General features: G+C 28.9%; 1 protein-coding gene across 1 annotated transcript; it reads right to left on the bottom strand.

Moving 5' to 3' along the window:
• Window positions 1-14,202: 14,202 nt before the first annotated feature.
• LOC132750569 (FMRFamide peptide receptor frpr-18-like) lies at window positions 14,203-20,742 on the bottom strand. Its single transcript, XM_060740573.1, has 3 exons — window positions 20,581-20,742; window positions 15,663-15,789; window positions 14,203-15,432 (listed from the first exon to the last, which is right to left on the bottom strand). The coding sequence occupies exons 2-3, from the start codon at window positions 15,730-15,732 to the stop codon at window positions 14,390-14,392; spliced, it is 1,113 nt and encodes a 370-aa protein (XP_060596556.1). The 5' UTR covers window positions 15,733-15,789; window positions 20,581-20,742; the 3' UTR covers window positions 14,203-14,389.
• Window positions 20,743-21,141: the final 399 nt, after the last annotated feature.

Genomic DNA, 21,141 nt, shown 5'->3' on the forward strand with positions numbered 1-21,141 from the left:
CGTGCATCTAAGCACTCAGTAACACGATACCAATAAAATTGCAATCGCACAATCTGCTCAGTCGCAGGTTTGATCAGCTTGCTTTTGAAAAGAAACTCATCCAATAGGCAAAACAAAGTCATAAAGAATGTAACCTCTGACATTAAAAATCGTAAAGGGGTGTTCTTCTATGATTTTATATTGACTGATAGTCAATTAGAAAGACATTCAGACTAAAGACAATATTTACAAAGGGACAAGATTCTGAGGAATCTTATTTCTCAAGGAAATAATAGACGATAATATCCACAATGAAATACATTAATTATTTTAGCCTTTGAGATGGAGATATTTAAGTCGTATCTTCAAATCAAGACCTTGATCTTCTCATGAAGAGTTACATATTTTTGCTGTTTGTATAGACATGCAAGATTTTCACTGACGTATAATCACTTCCTTAATGTCGTTAACAGATTTATTTTTATATATGTATTTTCAATGTTGCTTAAAGTCTTGAATTCTGTGATCCTTTTCTCATGTATAAAGGAGTGTTAAATGTTTATATTTTATTTTGCAATTTCCTTATTTATCTAAGTAATTAGAAGCGATGAGAACTATAATAAAACACTAACCAGGATATGACGAGAGGTGGATGAGGCACTGCTCCGTAATTGGTACAAACTTGAAAAGTGATTAAAAGAAATGTAAGATTTGTTATTCAAATAATTAAATTACTTCAATTTAAAACACTGAATAATAACCACTGAAGACATCTGATGTAATCTGACTGTATACACATGCTGTGACAATACAAGAAATGTAAAAAAAAGTCCATTCGAAGGTAAAAACAAACAACATAGAGGTTTTATTAATTTAAATAAATTAGATTTCATAATTCTTTGGGCATTTGACCGTTCATTTTTACATTGACTACAAATTTCAAGTCTGGGCATTACAAATCGGACATCACAAGAACACATATTTAATAGCAAATAAGCAAGCTGTCAATTTCACGTACGGTGTCATTTCAAAGCATTGGAAATATATTTTCATTAACTAAACACACTTTGAAATGTATCCACCACGTTTATAACGAAAAAGAGACTTATTTTAAACGTATTAGCTAATTCTTTGAAAGACTGTTTTTATTTTTACATATGTTACAATGAAAAGTAACATGTTCGATATTTCTAAGGTTTCATGTGTCTAATTGCTTACTTTGGTCTACAATTTGATGTCCGAAAATACAAAGACTATGACGTACATGACAGGTACTTACAGCGAGAGAGTAAATAAAGTGGAAATTCAACCGATAAGTAAATCATATATCTAAAAAAGTATGTTTATTGCAATGAAGTTTTATGTTTATTTCGTTTTATATTCAGTATAAAGAGGTTAGACGAGATGAAACAATTTCTTCCTTAGATAATTATTATGAAGTATCATAATTATGAATTTGACTTTTGTTATTTTGTTATGTTTTCATTTATTAAATAATTACATAATGCATACTTAAAATAATGTTAAGGGTTTTGTTTGTATATATATATATTGGAACGTTTCACCAAACATTTTTTTATAGATAAAATGGATATAAAAATGCAATTACATCAATTTGATTGACGCTTCAATAACCATAAATCTGGGGAAAATGCATTATTGCAATTTCACTTCTTATAACACTTGCAACATCATCTTAATAAGACCTAGCACTTATTGCATTTAATTTGATTACCTCTTAAATTTGCGCACCAATTTTAATGCTTTAAGATGCATAAAAACAGAAATGGAACACATCTTAATAAATGTTGGTTTGGTTTGAAAAAAATTCTAACTTATTGAAGCGGCTTTATTATTGCAAGTTCGTCATTATGAAAAGTGTATTAAACAACATTATATTGATAATAATAACAATAATAATTACAATTATAATAATAATTATAGTAATAAAAATGAAGGGAAAAAATCGTTCATTTACACGCATATTAAGATTAAGCGTTCCTATTGTATTTGTTCGCTTATGATTTAATACAAGTGTAATAATCTGCAACTTAATATTAGGCCAAATCATGTATGTCATTATCATTAGGCAATAAATCGTGTTATGTACCAATTAATTCATTATACAGTTATTACATAATGTTTATACATTACAAACGATAAGACTTTGTTTATGAGTTAACTTAATAGCTGTAGTATGTCAATCTCCCGAACGAAAACTAGCATTCAAGCCAGTGGTAACGAGTCTACTGACAAGACACCTTAAAATAGCTTGCAAAATAGTTTTACGATTAATATTAAATGACAGATAACGTTCTTATCGTCATTTAGATTGTTATTACTTTTACTAACAAAGATAAATAAAAAACAGAGCACCCATAATTTGTTTTGTAACTGCCGTTTACAGATCATTTCCGTAACAATCATGCCCTGGAGTTTAGTCTTTATCAAGTATTACGAATAATCGGATTGAAGACCAAAACGGAATATTAAATAGTTAGTAAAATAACGGTTAAGTTGTCACAAAATGAACTGAAAAAGAAGAAATGATTCTACCATTTTATCTTGATTACAATGTTTCTCAAAACACGGATTGCCATTAGAAAATAAATACTGTAATCCAGCTTAAAAATAGAAAGTACAAACTGCTTCATAAGGAATTCAAACTAAGTGAGCATATTTTAGTTTTTAGACGATAATTTAAAATAAGATTGGCCTGAGAGAGAATTGGCATCCGATATGTCTGCAAAAACATATTGTTCCCGGAAACAGATTTAACTAAATATGATTACAATTTAAATTGGTTTAAATGTGCATCCGACATGACATTTTTGCCGTTTTAACTTCGACTTAATATGTAGTATCATTTTTGTTTAAGGTTTTGAATCAAATTGATTTGAAAAGACAACATGCAAAGAATTCAAGCGACAAGCAAAGGAAAAATGAATAAAAACAAACTAAAACTGGTTAAAGTGTCCATCAAATTTCTTTGCAAATAACACGCAAATTGAATTTCAGTTTCTTCCGTGATTCCATATGTTGTTATGTTCAGTCTTATTGCACAATCATGTAAATAGACAGACAAGAAAAAACAATAAAATGTTAAACAGGGTTATTTATCATGATTGATATAGTCTCATCAGTTACTTAAACGATGTTTACAAGATGTTTACAATTGACCACATCTATTCGTAGCTCATCATTGATAAGGTTTATTGTCACACAATAAACACATTCATCACATAAACCACTACGCAGGACTGTTACAGTCATTTGATCAAAAAATACTACACTAACTGTAATATCAATTTGACATGACGTCATTTGCGTCACGTACACACATAGTTTAAACGCGCGCTAATCAATGTCAGCATTTAGCTGTAAACCGTTTCTTTGGATATGGATAAATGCATTTATTTATTAAAATCGACGTGTAGATTTAGTAATAAATTTATTGATTTCGTTGAATAAAACAATATTTAGTTAACCCAACTTGTTATATATAATAAATTTAGTATTAAATCTATGTCATTCAATGTTTTCTATAAAGGCAATTGATATTGTAAACAAAGAGCTGAAGGCATACCTCATCTATCCGGAAAATGTTGTTTTCTACGTTGGCGAAATTTCACGCATCAAGTTATTAAGTAGCAAACATTAAAAAACCGTCTTAAATGATAACTGGTATTTTAGTGTTCGCATTATAAAATTAGATACATTTGAAAATATCCGACAAAATCTGATAAATAAGATAACACATTATTTGTTAAATATAAAATTATAATGATAAGTATAGTGTTGAGAATTGAGTACCGCTCAAGCCGGTGCTAGGGGGCGTGAGGGATGTTGCACTTGTTCAGTATCCCTCATGTACAGACTCAATCAAACCGAGTCTGCAATTCTTATGTAATTTTGTTGTGATTAATGCTTCCGAGGAATCACTTTGTTTCCAGATTTTTATACTTCACAACAGCAGGTGTCAAGTGCTGTGTGGCAGCTGTAAAAAGTTGCCCCGTACTTCACTTCAGTGTTGTTATATTTTTCTGGTCCTTCGAGATCATTGATGCCAGCGCCATTAAGTGTTGCGAATTGAGTACCGCTCAAGCCGGTGCTAGGGGGCGTGAGGGATGTTGCACTTGTTCAGTATCCCTCATGTACAGACTCAATCAAACCGAGTCTGCAATTCTTATGTCCTTTTGTTGTGATTTATGCTTCCGAGGGATCACTTTTCCAGATTTTAATACTTCACAACAGCAGGTGTCAAGTGCTGTGTGGCAGCTGTAAAAAGTTGCCCGTACTTCACTTCAGCGTTGTTATATTTTTCTGGTCCTTTGGGATCATTGATGCCAGCACTATTAAGTGTTGAGAATTGAGTACCGCTAAAGCCGGTGCCAGGGGGCGTGAGGGATGTTGCACTTGTTCAGTATCCCTCATGTACAGACTCAATCAAACCGAGTCTGCAATTCTTATGTACTTTTGTTGTGATTAATGATTCCGAGGGATCACTTTGTTTCCAAATTTTTATACTTCACAATAGCAGGTGTCAAGTCCTGTGTGGCAGCTGTAAAAAGTTGCCCTGTACTTCACTTCAGTGTTGTTATATTTTTTTCTGGTCCTTCGGGTTCATTGATGCCAGCACTATTAAGTGTTGAGAATTGAGTACCGCTCAAGCCGGTGCTAGGGGCGTGAGGGATGTTGCCGTTGTTTAGTATCCCTCATGTACAGACTCAATCAAACCGAGTCTGCAACTCTTATGTTATTTTGTTGTGAATAATGCTTCCGATGAGATTTTTATCATATAACATCTGTTTTCATTTTTTATTAGTCTATGACTCAGCTGTATTTTGCAGACAACGTACATCAGCTGATTTTCTAAATATTTCTTATTGAAGTGAAGAGCTATCGGCCATTTTTTTTTCTTAAGGAAAGTAACATACTGCATTGCGGGATTAATTTTTCTTGTTAATTAGTTAACAAAACGTTAAGCACTTTAACGCCTTGTTAACTAACACACAATTTAACACAGCTCTGAACAACTCAATTTTTGGCATTTCGTTAGCTAACGAAAATGTTAAATGTTTTGTTAATTTGTTGTTAAAGTTAACAAATGTTTTGAACAACTGGGCCAATGCGTTTTACTGTATGGGTTGCAATATTTGCCTTTCAATCAACATAGTTTACCATCTGCATAAAACATTCAGTTAAACACTAAATTTCATCCTATAACAAACTCACACCTGGCAAAAACATTGAAATGAGTTATGGTAATTATTGTAGAACATTTCGACGCCGAAATTACATTAATGACTGTTCATCAAATACATATTGTTTTTTATAAGTACTTAATTTTATTGATTTGTTCCATATCTCAAATATAATCATTAAAAAACTAAATCTTTATAATCCTTTGGCACATAAGATTGATAGGCGTTTAAATCTACCAATGTAAAGTTGTGCGAAATACATGTAAATATTTTAAAGTGTGTGTAACCACTGGTATATTATTCACATATATTTTTGGAGCCTTTTGTCAAATTTGATAAGCCATGTTAAGCTTACCTAACATTCTTCGAAAAGAAGAAAATAAATCTTCGAAATAAAATGCCTTTGTTTCTGACCGACAGCTTAAACAAATTATGTAATTGTTCTTCAGAAAAACAAACACCACTGAAGGTCCGACTCAATCATATGGCATCGGCTCATTTTTCCATTTTTTCATTAATAGAACTACATGATTACGCACATATTATGTGACTCGGGAATTTCAATCTGCAAGAAACGATATTAAGAGAAAACATTTATATATATATGCTAGGATTATACTCGGGCAAGAAGTAGAGTTAAACCTTTTAAATCAAATTAAACAATTGATGATGTTGTCTATATCGAAATGGTGCAATCCATTCTTATTTTTGTAACTTAATATTTATTTTATATCATAATACTTAATATATATGTTCTACATCGCAAGTGGTATACTGACCATTGTATTATCTATGATCATCATTGTTTGCAAGAATAAATATTTTTGTTTTATCTAATGTAAAGACGATTATTACGTTTATCTGAAAATGAAACAAACAATTTGAAACCTTACAATATACATATAAATAAAGAACAGAACAGCTCGACTATCGCCTCGGTCAATATGTCATCTGCCGGTGAATATCACATCATATTCAATGTTTATTCATAGTCAATAATTGTATAATATTGTGCGATTTGCTTAGAGATAACTTACATTCTTTAATTATACATTATCTTACATTATACATGTTTATTGAGATCAATATTTTTCTGTGTATTTTTCATGTTTTAATGAGCAATATGGGGTTTTTACTACACCGGTTCAGAAGACAGAGTAGCGTGTTTTTGCATGTGATATGAAAATATACGCATAGGATAGTACCGACAATCCATAGGTAGAACATGAATCTCTTTCTTCGCCAGTTTTTTATTTAACTCTGAAAAGCGCTTCTTTAATTTTCCATTGGTTTGCATCTCTATAATTTAAGGAAATAATAATTCATGTATTATATGTAAAATCTTCCATGTCATACCAATATATATATGTTCTTTTTTTTTCATTGTTAACGACGATGGGCTTGTAATGCTTAAGTCAAATAAAATATATGTTCTGTTCTGTTCTGTATAATATGCGTTAATGTATTACTTGTATATTCTTCTGAACAACAGAGAAACATATTTCCCAGATCTCAAGTTACAGTGGTGTTTTCACAGGTGTCAATTATTTGACTGTAGATGCACAAAACCTACTCCAATGATTTACACTCAAGAAATGATTTATTTTAAGTGATGTCATATATAAAACAAAAGCATTTATTAAAAGTATATGTCTGTTCATACTGAACAACCAAACAACCTGCAATCTGATACATTTATCTCTCTTTGTGCATTAATGAGTTGCAATATAAAGCACTCTGTATCCCGATAGCTTCAAGTTTCAAGTTTATTGGCAAATCGACAATGAACATTGTCTTTGGCCATTTACACACATACACTATATGGCAAAGACATTTAACATCAATATAACTATAACATGTTTACATTTTATACTGATATAATCAAACAAATGTACAGAAAAAATACAAGTTAATAATCAATCAATTTTATACTTAAGAGACAATGATTTAAGAATTCGTTAAGAAGCCGTGAGAAATTCTAAATAATTGTTTCGGCATTTCATTGACTCATCTATCAATTTCGCTATTTTAAAAAGTTTAAATTTATTTTTTGTTGACATAAGCTGTTTGAATTTATGAACATTTGGCCATGGGATATTTCCCAAGTATTGTCTTCTTAAATCATCATATTTATTACAACACAGCAAAAAATAGTACTCAGATTCAATAACATTTTGATTACATAATTTACATAATCTATTCTGTCTATCAATCCCATTAAATCTCCCTTGTTCAATTTCCAAATTATGTGAACTAAGTCTAAAGCGAGTAAGAGATTTTCTTGTAGTCTCATTGCTTATTGAAATTAAATAATCTTCAAACTCAAAAATTGTTTAAACTTACAATAATAGTGTAATTTCGGTGAAGTATTAATTGTATGATTCCAATCTTGAATAAACTGGTCCCGAATCCTACTTTTAAACAAATTTAAATAATTTGCATTACAGTCGTAATTTAAGCGAATATGTGTAAGACCTAAATGATCAATAATTGAATGGAGTTTAGAAGCCCAACAATTTGTGTTTACATTATTACATAGGTCTCTATATAACATATACATAGGGAAGTCGGGAGTTTTCATAAACTTTAACCAAAATTTTATAGACCTTTCTTTACAAATGACTGATAATGGGATTCTGCCAAGTTCACCATAAACGGCAGATGTTGGAGTTTGCTTTTTAACACCTAAGATATATTTACAGAAACGTAAGTGTAGTTTGTCCACATCTTTAAAATTGTACAGACCCCATACCTCTGACCCATATAATAAAATTGGGGCTATCATGGAATCAAAAAGTTTAAGTTTTGTTTTAATGTCTAGACTAATATTATCGAATAAAGATTATAAATTGTTGTAGGCTCTCAGAGCTTGATCGTTTAATGCTTTTACTGCACCAGACATATTACCAGTATATGTAAATCGGACACCTAAATAAGTAAAGTTATCAACATATTCAATTTTCTCTCCATTTATAAAAAACTCATTTCCCCCGACTTGTTTACGTTTTTTCAAAAACACAAACTTTTGTTTTATTAACATTAATTTTGAGACCCCATTTTTCAGAATAGTTATACATCTGGTCTATTAGTGATTGCAAGCTTGTTGGATCAGTAGTGAATAAAACTATATCATCAGCAAACAAAATTAAATGCATTGATAAAAGTTCTAGATCCTTATCTGTCATAGTATCAAAGTTCAAATTTTCAGCAATATCATTGATAAAATTAATAATGTAAATAACAGGGGAGATAATGGGTCGCCTTGCTTTAATTCTATTGTAACATCGAAAAAGTTAGATAACTCCATGGTATTTGACATTTTTACACATGATTGTACATTATTATAGATAAGGTTAATCATATATGTCATTTTACAGCTGACGCCTGCTTGAATAAGTTTAACCCATAGGGCATCTCTATTTACCGAATCGAAAGCTCTTTGATAATCAATAAAAACGCAATATAACTTTGACTTTTTAGATAAAACTTTTTGAATTACAGTATGTAATAGAAATATAGCATCAGCTGTAGAGCGACCATCACGAAAACCAAACTGCGTATTATTAAAAATATTCTCGGTCTCACACCATTTATTAATACGATTTCTCAATAGTAGAGAAAATATTTTACCAATAAAATTGCATTCGCACTATCTGCTTAATGGCAGGGATTTGATTAGCTTGCTTTTGAAAAGAAACTTATTCACTAGGCAAAACAAACTCAAAAAAATGTAATCTCCGACATTTAAAATTGTAAAGGAATGTTGCACTATGATTATATATTTACTCATAGTCAATTAGAATGACATTCGGACTAAAGACAAATATTTACGGTGAATGCTGAGGGACAAAAGTCTCAAATTAAATAATAGACGCTATTATCAACTCTGAATTATATCTATTGTTTTAGCCTTTGATCTGCAGACATTTAACCAATATCTTAATACAAACACCTTTGATCTTCTCATAACGTATAAAGTACTTACACTTTTTGTAAAAACATACACGATTTTCACCGACGTATAATCATTTCCTTAATGTCTTTAACAGAAATATTACATATTATGGATGTTCAATGTTTCTAAACGTCTTGAATACTTTGATCCTTTTTCACGTAAAAAGGAGTTTTAAATGTTTATATTTTTCAATTTCCTTATGTATCTAAGTACGTAGAAAGGATATGAACTATAATAATAAAACACTAACACGGATACGACGAGAGATGGACGAGACACTGCTTTGTAATTGGTACAAACTTGAAAAAAATATTTAAAGAAATGTAAGAATTGTTATTCAAATAATTAAATTCATACATTTCAAAACTAAATGACACTAAAGACATCTGATATAATTATAATTCATACACATGCAGTGACGATACAAGAAATGTAAAGCAACTTCAGTTTCGAAAATAAAAACAAGGTTTCAAAAAAACAAAAAAAACATTAAGAAAATTAGATGATTCAAAAATCTTACAATCTTTTTTCAATGACTTTTAAAAACTTGTACCGGCTACAATAAGTAACAAGTTTGGCTATTACAAAGCGGTCATCACGAGAACACGGGTCTAATAAAGAACTTGCTAATTTTGCGAATTGTTCCATTTCAAAGCATTGATAATGTTCTGCATTTACAAGGACACTTTGAAATTTAAACAGCATTATTTTAACCAGATTTATAACGACAAAGTGCGCTACTTAAAACTTTTAAACTAATTTTTGCGAATACTGTTTTTATTTAACATATGTCACAATGTAAAGTGGCATGTAAGATATGTATATGGCTTCATGTGTCTAATGCCTCAGTTTAATCGTCAAGTTGATGATAGAAAATAAAAAAGAACTGTTACGTATATAGCAGCCTCTTACAGCGAGAGAGTAAGTAATTGTGGAAATTCAACCGCTAATTTAATTATACATCTAAAACTGTATGTTTATCTCTATGAAGATTCCCGTGGTATTTATTCTGTTTTATATACAGTGTAAAAAGTTTCGACAAGATGAATAGATAATCATCATGAAGTATCTATAATAAATTTTAGTTTTGTTACTTTTTATGTTTTCTTTTTTCATATAATTAAACTATATATACTTAAACTAATGTTTAGGGTTTTGTTGGTATTTACATTGGAACATTTCACCCAACAATTTTTGTAATAAAATTGAAATAAAAATGCAATAACATCAGTTTGATTGACGGTTCAACATCCATAAATCTGGAGAAAATGCAATTATTGCTATTTCACTTCACATAACACTTAGAACATCACTTTATAAGATTGAACACTTATTGCATTAATTACCTCTTAAATTTGCGCACTATTTAAAATTATTTTTAGATGTACAACAACAGAAGAAGAACGCATCTTAATAAATGTTGGTTTGGATTGATAAAGCACGTTCGTTCATAAATAAAAAATATGAAAAGTTTATAAAACCACATTGAAAATAATAATAATAATAATAATAATAATAATAATAATAATAATAATAATAAAAATAATGATGATGATGATGATGATGATGATAATGATGATGATAATGATGATGATAATGATGATAATGATGATGATGATGATGATGATGATGATGATGATGATGATGATGATGATGATGATGATGATGATAATAATAACGATAATAATAAGAATAGTAATAATAATATATAAATACAACTACTACTACTGCTTTAACTACTACATTGTACTACTTCTTATAAAAATGATGATAAATACTACTAATTAAATATATGATAATGATGATGATGATGATATTAATAAGAACAACAACAACAACAACAATTATCACAACAAAAGTAATAATAATAATAATAATAATAATAATAATAATTATTATTATTATTATAATTATTATTGTATAATAATAAAATAAACGTACTACTTTTAATAAAAAAAGATAAAAGATACTACTAATAATCACAAAGATAATGATGATGATGATGAAAATAATAATAATAATAATAATAATAATAAATATAAATAATAATAATGACGATGATGATGATGATGATGATGATGATAATTATAAAAATAATATCTAAAATGCCAAAAGTGAAACACCTTTCATTTAATTATAAGCTTTCCTATTTGTTTTGTTCGCTTAACATTTAATGTGCTGAGTGTAATATCTTAATTTCCGCAATAAATTGTCATTTAATATAAGGCCAAATTATTTATGTCATTATTATTATGCAATAAATCATGTTATATTCCAGAAACATAATTTTTTATCTATAATACATGACTGTATTGTTTATGCATTGACGTCATGTTTGGTGTTTGTAAATCTCAAGAATTCAAGTCAGTATACTAGCCTGCCGAATATTTTTTTACGATTATGGAATGAATTTTTCCTATATGTCTTTATATATTTTTTTAAATTAATACCAAAATACCGGTTATGTTCAGTTTTCGTCATTGTGAATGTTATTACTATTACCAACATTTTAAATGTAAAATAAGGAGAACATTTTTTTCTAAAACTTCTTTAAGATATAAAAGAACTTATTTGCACATAATTGAATTTCCATAATTATGACCGTGTATTTCACATTCATGCGGATGCTATTTAAGTGTTTACTTGTCAATGTAAAATATATGATTTGAAAAAAAAATAAAAAGATAAAAAATACTACATTGTTATATTCGTCGTTTCCAAATACAATTTATTTATATCAAAAAATCAATTTTGATAACAATTAAGACATCGCCAAACATCAAAACTGTGTCGTAAACGAAATCCGGCATAACAGTTGCCATTCGATTTTATTTTTTTTGTTTTGAAAATAAAATCAAAATTTAAAAATTCCATGTCTTCCACTTTTCGTACAATGCCATATCATTCACCAGCAATCTAAGTGAAATCTCAGATTGTGGAAATGGATTTACAAATGAACACAGATGTCTATCATAAATGATATCATATTTTAATACTAAACGTAAAATATGTATTTTAGAACCATCGGTCACATCAACAAACTATTTTCGTGTAGTTTTTGTATTTGTGCTGCTAGCAAATGCGTTTTTGTAAGTTGCCTATTATTAATAGCTCTTTAACATACAATATATTTCTATTGTTATTTAAATACAGAAATAATCATCAAACAAAATTAGTACCTGTTTTTATTTGGTACTTAAACATATTAATATAAGTGATTTAAATGCTTCAACAAATTCAACAAAACAGAAATAAATCTTATGCAAGAAATAATATTTTCTTTAACTCTGTTTGATTTTCTGCTCTTAGTTTCATTAGTTTCACAATTAAGAATTTTAATGTTTACAAGTATGCTGTAAGTGATGATCATTGTAAATAAAGTAATGCAATATGTACACAATAAGTGAGATAATGCACATACCATAATGATAAGTAAACATAACATAATGGTTAAAGCACATTTGGCAGTATAGGCGTTCCATAACTATTTCTCAATATCACTGATTCGTAAATCTCCTGCTGTTTTATGAACTTAAGTAGTATGAATGTTTGAATCAGTTAATGATTATAGAGGTGAAATAAAATGAATAAATAACAGTGAATATGTATTTAATGAACACTTATTATTGTAATATCTTTGGCACGAAGAAGATGGATTTCACACCTTCGTTTTCTTCACAGGTGTATGTATTTCATCATTAGATGAAAAGGCATTGCTTTAATGGTTGATTAAAGTATAAGACAAGAGACTTTTCGTGCGGCATAAAAATCCATAAAACATAAATATCAGATTTTCATATGGTTAAGAATCCTTTTCTCAGCAAGATTCCAGCCATTAAAATGAATTGATCTAAATTGAAAGGTCAGTTACACGATTAATAATTACATTGACTTTTGTCTAGTATCAGTCATAGCAATAAACCACGCCCGATATATGAACGAATCTTGTTGGTAAGTGCGAGATACAGGATCCCATATATCATATATTCACTTAACACCGATATAGCATATATTCACTTAGAAGACAGTGCAATGTTCTAGAACAAAATATTATTATTCATTATTTTAATTTTCATATTAAATCTCTTAGAATTTTGCCAACATAATTTTGTCAAGTGTAATTTTATAAAAAAATCCAAATGATACATTACATTTGTTTTATCAATATTTTAAAGAGAAAATATAATTTATATTGAAAAATAATGTAGACTTATTTTCTTTAAGGAAACAGTGACACAACTTCCTGATACGAATGTCGTAATAAGATGTTTTAATACTGGTCTTTAGGCCACATTTAATTGATAGTTAATAAAGTATAACAACTGAACATAACAGTTTACATTAATTTATTTGTAGCGTATATTTGTATATTTTATAATTGTATCATAATTACGTAATTACTATTTTGAATGTTTTGATTTTATTAGAGTTTTTCAATTCTGCTAAAATTTATGTACTAATACCTCTTAAGTGTTTCTTCTTAGATGGATGCAAAAGAAATACCGCACTGTTTTTCAGACGAGCTAAATCTAATTTTCAAAGTCATCTTCGCTTCAATTTTCATTCAGTTGATCACCGTAAGAAAAGAATGGATAATTGATGCCAAAATAAATTAATTATTAAATTTATTAAATAGATTAATAAACAACTACTGATTTTCAATGTGTGTTAGATTAAAAAAAATGTCTGTCACTCTTTTGCTTTACAACCATGTTAAAATGGAATGGTGCTTTTCTTAAAATATTCAATAGACATTTTGTAATAACCTGTTGAATTCAAGAACATAGTTTGCCTTGCTTTTATTTTTGAGCAAAGGGTTACGAATATTAAATATCAATTGTGTCACCAACAATACTGAGCCAGGTCCGATTGAAAAGTTGTGCAAGCTGGGCTGCATGTGCTTAGCCTGACACTTTACTACTAGTGACTAGTGACAATGACTGATCATTTTAAATTTGGTTCAAGAAGGTTATGATTGTAATGGATTAGGCTTTTTATCTTCATTGAACGGCAGAACTGATGTTTTTCAAACAACGTTATAATGTTACAAAAAAACTGTTTCTTGATAAATATTTATTATAAAATTGAACAACATTGGAAATGAACAGTTGAAAACAAATACAAATTCTGTCAAATTAACATGCTGCATCTTGCGCTTAAAAATATATAACAACATATCACATTAATTTGGTTCTTCAACTGTAACTAGTATATAATAATAATTAAATAAGCTAACTCATGGACAGTGTTTTTAACTTGTTTGTCTGAACAATAATTCCTTTGTACTTCTTGCAGTAAAACTCCTTTTTACAACTTTTTTCTTGACAAACAGTGTCCGCAACTCGAATCGGAATCTTTTTCCAGATAGTACATAGATAAAGAAATTAGAAGCATAATTTAGCAATGAGATAGACACAGAAATATCAATGTAGGGTCTTAATGCCACGTACGTGTTTCTTGCTCTTTCCTGTGACCCGACTTTGATTGTTACGTCAACGATTAAACTAAGTGTGAACAATGGTAATAGTGTAATAATATACATAAATGTTACTATTAATAGCATCACAGTGCTTCTATGTCTGCGTTCGCGCGCTCTACCATTCCTATACGTAAGATAATTCTCCTCTTTTGAGAGATCTTTTTTAACTCTGAATATATGATAAAGAACAAAACTATTACAAATTATTATAAGGATCACGGGTAGCACGAACACGAGTGTCCAAAGAAAAAAGTACACATCCAAGCTGGTATATATTTCTATGTATTCCTCAGACGCCAGACAATCTCTGATATTGTATTCATCATCGTAGATAATATGCTCTATCATAAGAAATCGAAATGATTGCGTGAAACTCACAATGATAAAAAGCGCACTAATGGCTACCGCTGCACCGGTTTCTTTCCGAAAGTAGACCTTTTTGAACGGAAAACACACTGCTATAACACGTTCAATGGCCATGAACACGACTAGCCATGAACACATTAATGTGATTACGTGTACAATGAAATTATACAACTTACAACTGCTGTCATTAAAATGTTGAAACATTCCTGCTGTCTTTTTATGTGATACGAGATATTCATCTACACTTTCCATTTGTCGAATTATTAACGTCAAAGTGTCGAACACTGCGAGGGCACATAAATAGTGCGAATACGATTTATGACGTAATGTTTTAGTCTTCATGACAAGAAATGATAACACATTGCCAACAATACCAATAAAAGCAATTATTGGAGTTGAAAGAAACTTTGTCCAGAATCCCCATTTTGGTATGTTAGGCAATTGGAGGTCTGTAAAATAAAGACAAATAAAAAATGGTTAGTGAAAATACCTGGAGAAATTAAATAAGATATCAAATTACTCCAATAAATGTTATCATAATCTTATTGTAAATATTTTATTTTTGTAAAAAAAAATGCAGTCCGTTTTTATGAAAGTACATCAATCCATGAATGGGCATTGTTCAAGGAAAGTTAGATCATCATTAAGATTACATAAAAAATATTAAATAGCATTTTACCTTGAAATAATAGATCAGTGGTATTTCCTTCACTTATAAGTGATTCGTTTTCAGTAAGAACAAAATCCATTGTTAGATTTAATTCCCGGCATGTAATCCTATTTCAGCCGTCGGATACGTCTGATATCTGAAATTATTTCCATATAATCTGATTATAAAGGTACATTATGATAACAAAACACCAGCAAATAATACGTCTCTCACATAGAAACTACCGCTTTTTTATATGATAAGAATGCTATAACAATTTATACAACATATCTTTATTGACATATTGAATTATTTTTCCAGAAGGTATGATAAAAGTACTGCTCTACAGATTTTTTCTTGTGTAATATTATTAGATCTTGAAAACCACACACAAAATAAAAAAATATATATCAGAAAAGTATATCTTAAAATCTAAGTTCGTTTTTATTCGTATCAAGATAAACCTAACAGGTATCTTGTAATCCAATATAATCTGGGTTAACAAGAAACAAAAAGGAATATGAACACAGTGACCGTACCATGCATTTCATTTTGTAAAACGATCGTTTATAAATTGTTGTACAATTGCTGTTCTTGTCAATGATTCACTATATGAGACACTTGTAATCATCATTTATAGAAAAGATACATAAAAGTAGATGGCACACTTGGTATATGTGTTAGATTCATTAATGTATTAAATTTGTAGATATTATCCGCTTTCCGAAATCCCGATTTTTTTAAAAATCTCTTATGACACAGTTAAGTGATTATCTTAGAAATGGTTTAATAATGTACGTTTCAATTTAATATCAATGAATTCACTAATTTGCAAACGAATTAAATAATATAATGAAATAAATTCGTCCCACAAATTCTTGTTTCTACCAACAGTAACTTCTAATATTTTACATGTTTTAATTTTGTAGCGTAGGATAAACCAAAAACCCCATCCGTTCTGTCTATCCTGTGTTCAAAATCCTTATCCGAAGAACTGTAAAAGCCATACAAGTTGCGATTGCCATTTTTACCAAACATTCATATTATGAATATTATTCAGGTTATACTTTAATACCACATTTCTATAAATTATAGATGCAGAACACTTTTTTCAAATGTTATTTCATGTAATTACGTCATTCGCGCGTGTGTCTCTGCTGTGTTGATGTACCTTTGCGTGCACAATTTTTATGAGAAAATAAAATCATTATCGTCGAAAATGAAAGATAAAACATTTTTGAAACTATAAGACAAACTGTAAGTTTATTAAGACATTTTATGACGAGTTTACCTTTTATTTTTATAATTTTAAAATCATTACTTATTTTGAATATTGCAAAAACTATCCTCAGTCAAAAGGTATACATACACATTTAACAAGGTTTCTTCTTAATTTCAAAAGACTTGCACAGAAAATATTACAATTCGAAATCGCGACTTTTTCTCACTTAAATTGATATGATAAATGTTTTGTGTATGCATTAAAAATTAAGAGAAAGTTGTCAGCATCAGTGTTTGTCTTTTTCTGAACAACGTGAACTACATTTAGTTTTTGCAATATTCGAGTGCACGGAAAAATATATCAATAGGTTTACAATAAACTTTTTAATGTCTGACATTTCTTTCAATTAACTAAAATGTAGATTTTTCAGACGAACGAGAAAAAAAGAAAGACAATTTGGTAAATGGTAAATTGGGTAAATTTTTGTAAAAAAAGAAAGATAAAAAAAATGAACAGTACTGCATCCGAACAAGATACATAAATTGCTTGATTTATTACTTTTCTAAATATAAGCAATCGCTTTTTTTTTAATTATATATTTTTAAATTTTATATTTGTCTCACTAGAGTGTACTCACCTTTTTAAAATTTTATCAATATATCAATTTTATTTAGAAATCCAATGTAATTTCAAAGTTTCTAAACAATTCTTCTAAGTATTTAAAGCTTACTTGTAATATATAGAGACAAATACACAATGTAGCATTAAGGAGCGATAGATAGCTATTAGATAGCTATTAGATGTCCGCCATCTGCGACTGGTATTATGAATGAATAAAAAATCCAATAGCCATTTGTAGCAGACGTAATCCTTTTTCCATTAGAATCCATATATTCGTGAATATCTCTTAACAGACTATACGACTGATACATAACAGCCCACAATACACTATATTTGAATTATTTTGAGACATACTGGTACTCTTTTACATACTAAAATGTAAGTGCATGCATCTAAATAGAAAAAAAAGATTATTGGACATGGCATGTCTATTCATTTTATGATTCAAATTGTTTTATAACTTAGTACACGAAGACATTATCTTCTATTTTGTATTTATTTATAGTTCATTTATTTAAATCATGCCTAGCTTAACGCTCCTTCTTACCAATTATATCCGATCCATAGAAAGTTCAAAGGATTAATTTAGATTTAGTATTGCTATATTCACACTCTGTCGATTACCATCTTTATCTAAAAATAGGTTAAATAAACCACATAAAATGTGTTCATGCCACTGTTAAGTGAATTCGAACGTAAATTCTCTTCAAAACAAGAAGCTCTAAGGTGAATGCTAAGGATCTATCATCTGTCGATGGAAACCTTGATTTTGTTTATCATCTTGGAATCAAAGATTAACTGCGTACATTTGTATAACAGACATGATTATTCTGTGTGAATAGTTTGTATTCAAGATTAGTATTAAAGAGATACTTTTGACCCCTTTTTGTTCGTTGTTTACGGTTTCTTTGAACAATAAACGAATCTTGTCAGGTTATATAGTTAAAAAAATCAAAACATTAATGTTAAAAGTCTATTTGTATAGTCATTCTTTTATCCATATTTTGAAATATGCTGTTTAATACTAAATTTATCTAAGGTTTAATAAAAATGTGTTCAATACAAATACATCAACTGCTAGGTAAGTGACTCAAATTGATCTCACTTACTTTGAGTCACTTACCTAGCAATTGATGTATTTGTATTGAACACATTTTTATTAAACCTTAGATAAATTTAGTATTAAACAGCATATTATGTTACCATGTTTAACAATTTATGTACACAAAATATAAGTTTAAAAAAAATGTTTAGAACTAAAATCTGTGATACCTTTCAAACTTGGGATCAAAGTTGCAAAAAAGTTTATGTATTCCAAAATTTGAATCAGAGAATAGTTTCAAAAGAAATAAAAAAGCATCAAAATTGTTTTTGTTCTTATCGTTATGAAACACCGGCGACCCTCGTGTGTAAAATTGGCGTAAGAGCGTGTCTGACTATAATAAAGTTTATAAATATGGAGACATAAATGTGGGCTTCGTATAGATAGCACGAATCTTCACATTAACATTGGTTTGGTAGCCAACATGTAAGAATGGTTACAAAATTGCTGATCGAATATTATGACGATACAGTTGGGAATGGTTTGTAAAAAGATATCTATCTGCCAAACGTCGATAAAATATTGAATGATATCTGACATGATAAGACAGGTTAACATTTGCTGTAAAACATCTGTTAAAACATGATACTAATCGGGAATTAAATTAACTTGCTTAATTTGATGATTAGTGTTTTAAATCCAACATAAATGTAATAGATTAATTCAAATAAAACAGAGAAATAATGATCTGAGTACATAGATATGGCTATTTTAACTTAAATATTGTTGTCATTTTGTTAATCACAATGTTTGATACTACATTTAATTGAACAATTTATTGCTTTCCCAATCAACCTAAATGAGATACAGTAACGTATAAATGACACAAAGGAACAGTCAGTCAGAGTAAAGCCTTTAAGTTCATGGATTCTAAAAAACAATTCACAGGAAATGCGTCTATTTGTTACCTTAGGAACATATGTAACTGATTTTATTAAGAGTATTTATTTATTGGTAATATATTTTAGTTAAAATCTTAAATACTTCTAAATAAATATATTATGAAAGTTCGGTTCTTCATTACATAGTCTTAGATAATCATATAATTCTTTTTGTAAACTTTCATAATATCCTGGCAGTAACAACCGTTTCAACCGCGACACTGCTTAATTTCGTGCAAAATGAATTTATTGTAATAAGATAAAGTCAAAGTGTTTGAATGCAAAATTAATCTGTGTGTTTTTATTATTGCTGATTTATTTTAATTTATTGATGCAGATTTATAATAATTCAAACAGTGTTTGGGTACAGGTAAACAGATACGTATAGTTACTAAGAAAAAAAACAACAACAACAAAAACAACAACAATATAAAAAACACCCCCAACAAACAAAAAACAACCAAAAAGAAACATGAAAAAAAAAACAAAACAACAACAACAACAACAGAAAAACAACAACGACAACAGTTTCATTACAGATAATATTTTTGAAAGTTGCTTAAGGTTATTTTGAAACATGAACATGAGAATTATGAAATCGTTTAAGACGGATGTAAAACAGATTCTTAAATACAGACTACAAGCAGACGTAATATATCAAATTAATTGTCAATTACTGATGATATATTATTATTCATTTCAGGATAATTATTGTAAAAATAATATTTTCAAACATTATTTGATATTGAATTGTAAAGGAAATAAAACCATAGAGCTTAACTTTGCAATTGGTACAGTAATTATAGTGATTTATTAATTTGTTGTCAAAATACCACTTTGTTTGAATTCTGTTGAATTTATGAAATATTTTTTCAGACTTTTTAACGCTACTTTCTTTTGCCATATGCTCTAAATTCTTTATTAAACAATTACAAATGACATAAAAAAACTGTGCGTTATTCGTAAAGAAAAGAAATACATTTATGCCTTATTGTGATAATATATTGATAAGCATTTGATTTTAAAACAATTAAAGAACACTCTGAATTATCTTATCGTCTTACAACAGAAGCCTTATTAAACGATCAGCTAATTTGTTTTTATTTGCCTTCATGCACTAACCTTAGATGTTATTTTGCATTATTCCAATTAATCCAATATTGTCTTTAAAATAATTGTTTGTACATTGATCCAACGTTAATGTTTCATCTGAATCTTATATTCAATAGAAATAGACAGAACAAAACGCAATGTTTCACAAGACAGCGACAGTTAGCAATGTTATGTATTGCCTACGCGTTTTGATTGGCGCTATGAATGAAACAATTTTCCAATAAGCTTATGTTTGATACAGAATTGTTTCCCTTGAAATAGAATTTGAAATTGACAAAACTTGAAAATATTCGGGAACATTTCTTCCATTGCATAAATCATATAGAAACCAACTAACATACAATTTGAATGCATTTATATGAAATCTACCCGCTTCAAGCTAATGGAATATATAAGGTGCTTGCGATGAACGTAAAATTGCAGGAACATGTTATGTCACTTTTGTAAGGGATTGTTATTATCAATCTTATTAAACTATGTTACTTCATCATTTATATTTAACCTGCCAATCTGATAACATAATTTATCTTAAAATATAATAACATAATATAATAACATATTACATAGAAA

The sequence above is a fragment of the Ruditapes philippinarum genome, unplaced genomic scaffold (genome assembly GCF_026571515.1).
Source record: "Ruditapes philippinarum isolate M1 unplaced genomic scaffold, ASM2657151v2 ctg3149_1_1_1_1, whole genome shotgun sequence".
NCBI lineage: Eukaryota > Metazoa > Mollusca > Bivalvia > Venerida > Veneridae > Ruditapes > Ruditapes philippinarum.

Bases quoted from the DNA above. Each gene is read 5' to 3' on its own strand.
- LOC132750569 (XM_060740573.1), bottom strand. From the start codon at position 15,732: ATGGATTTTGTTCTTACTGAAAACGAATCACTTATAAGTGAAGGAAAT. The intron at 15,433-15,662 runs GTAAAATGCTAT...TTTATTTTACAG, and splicing joins CACTGATCTATTATTTCAAG to ACCTCCAATTGCCTAACATA.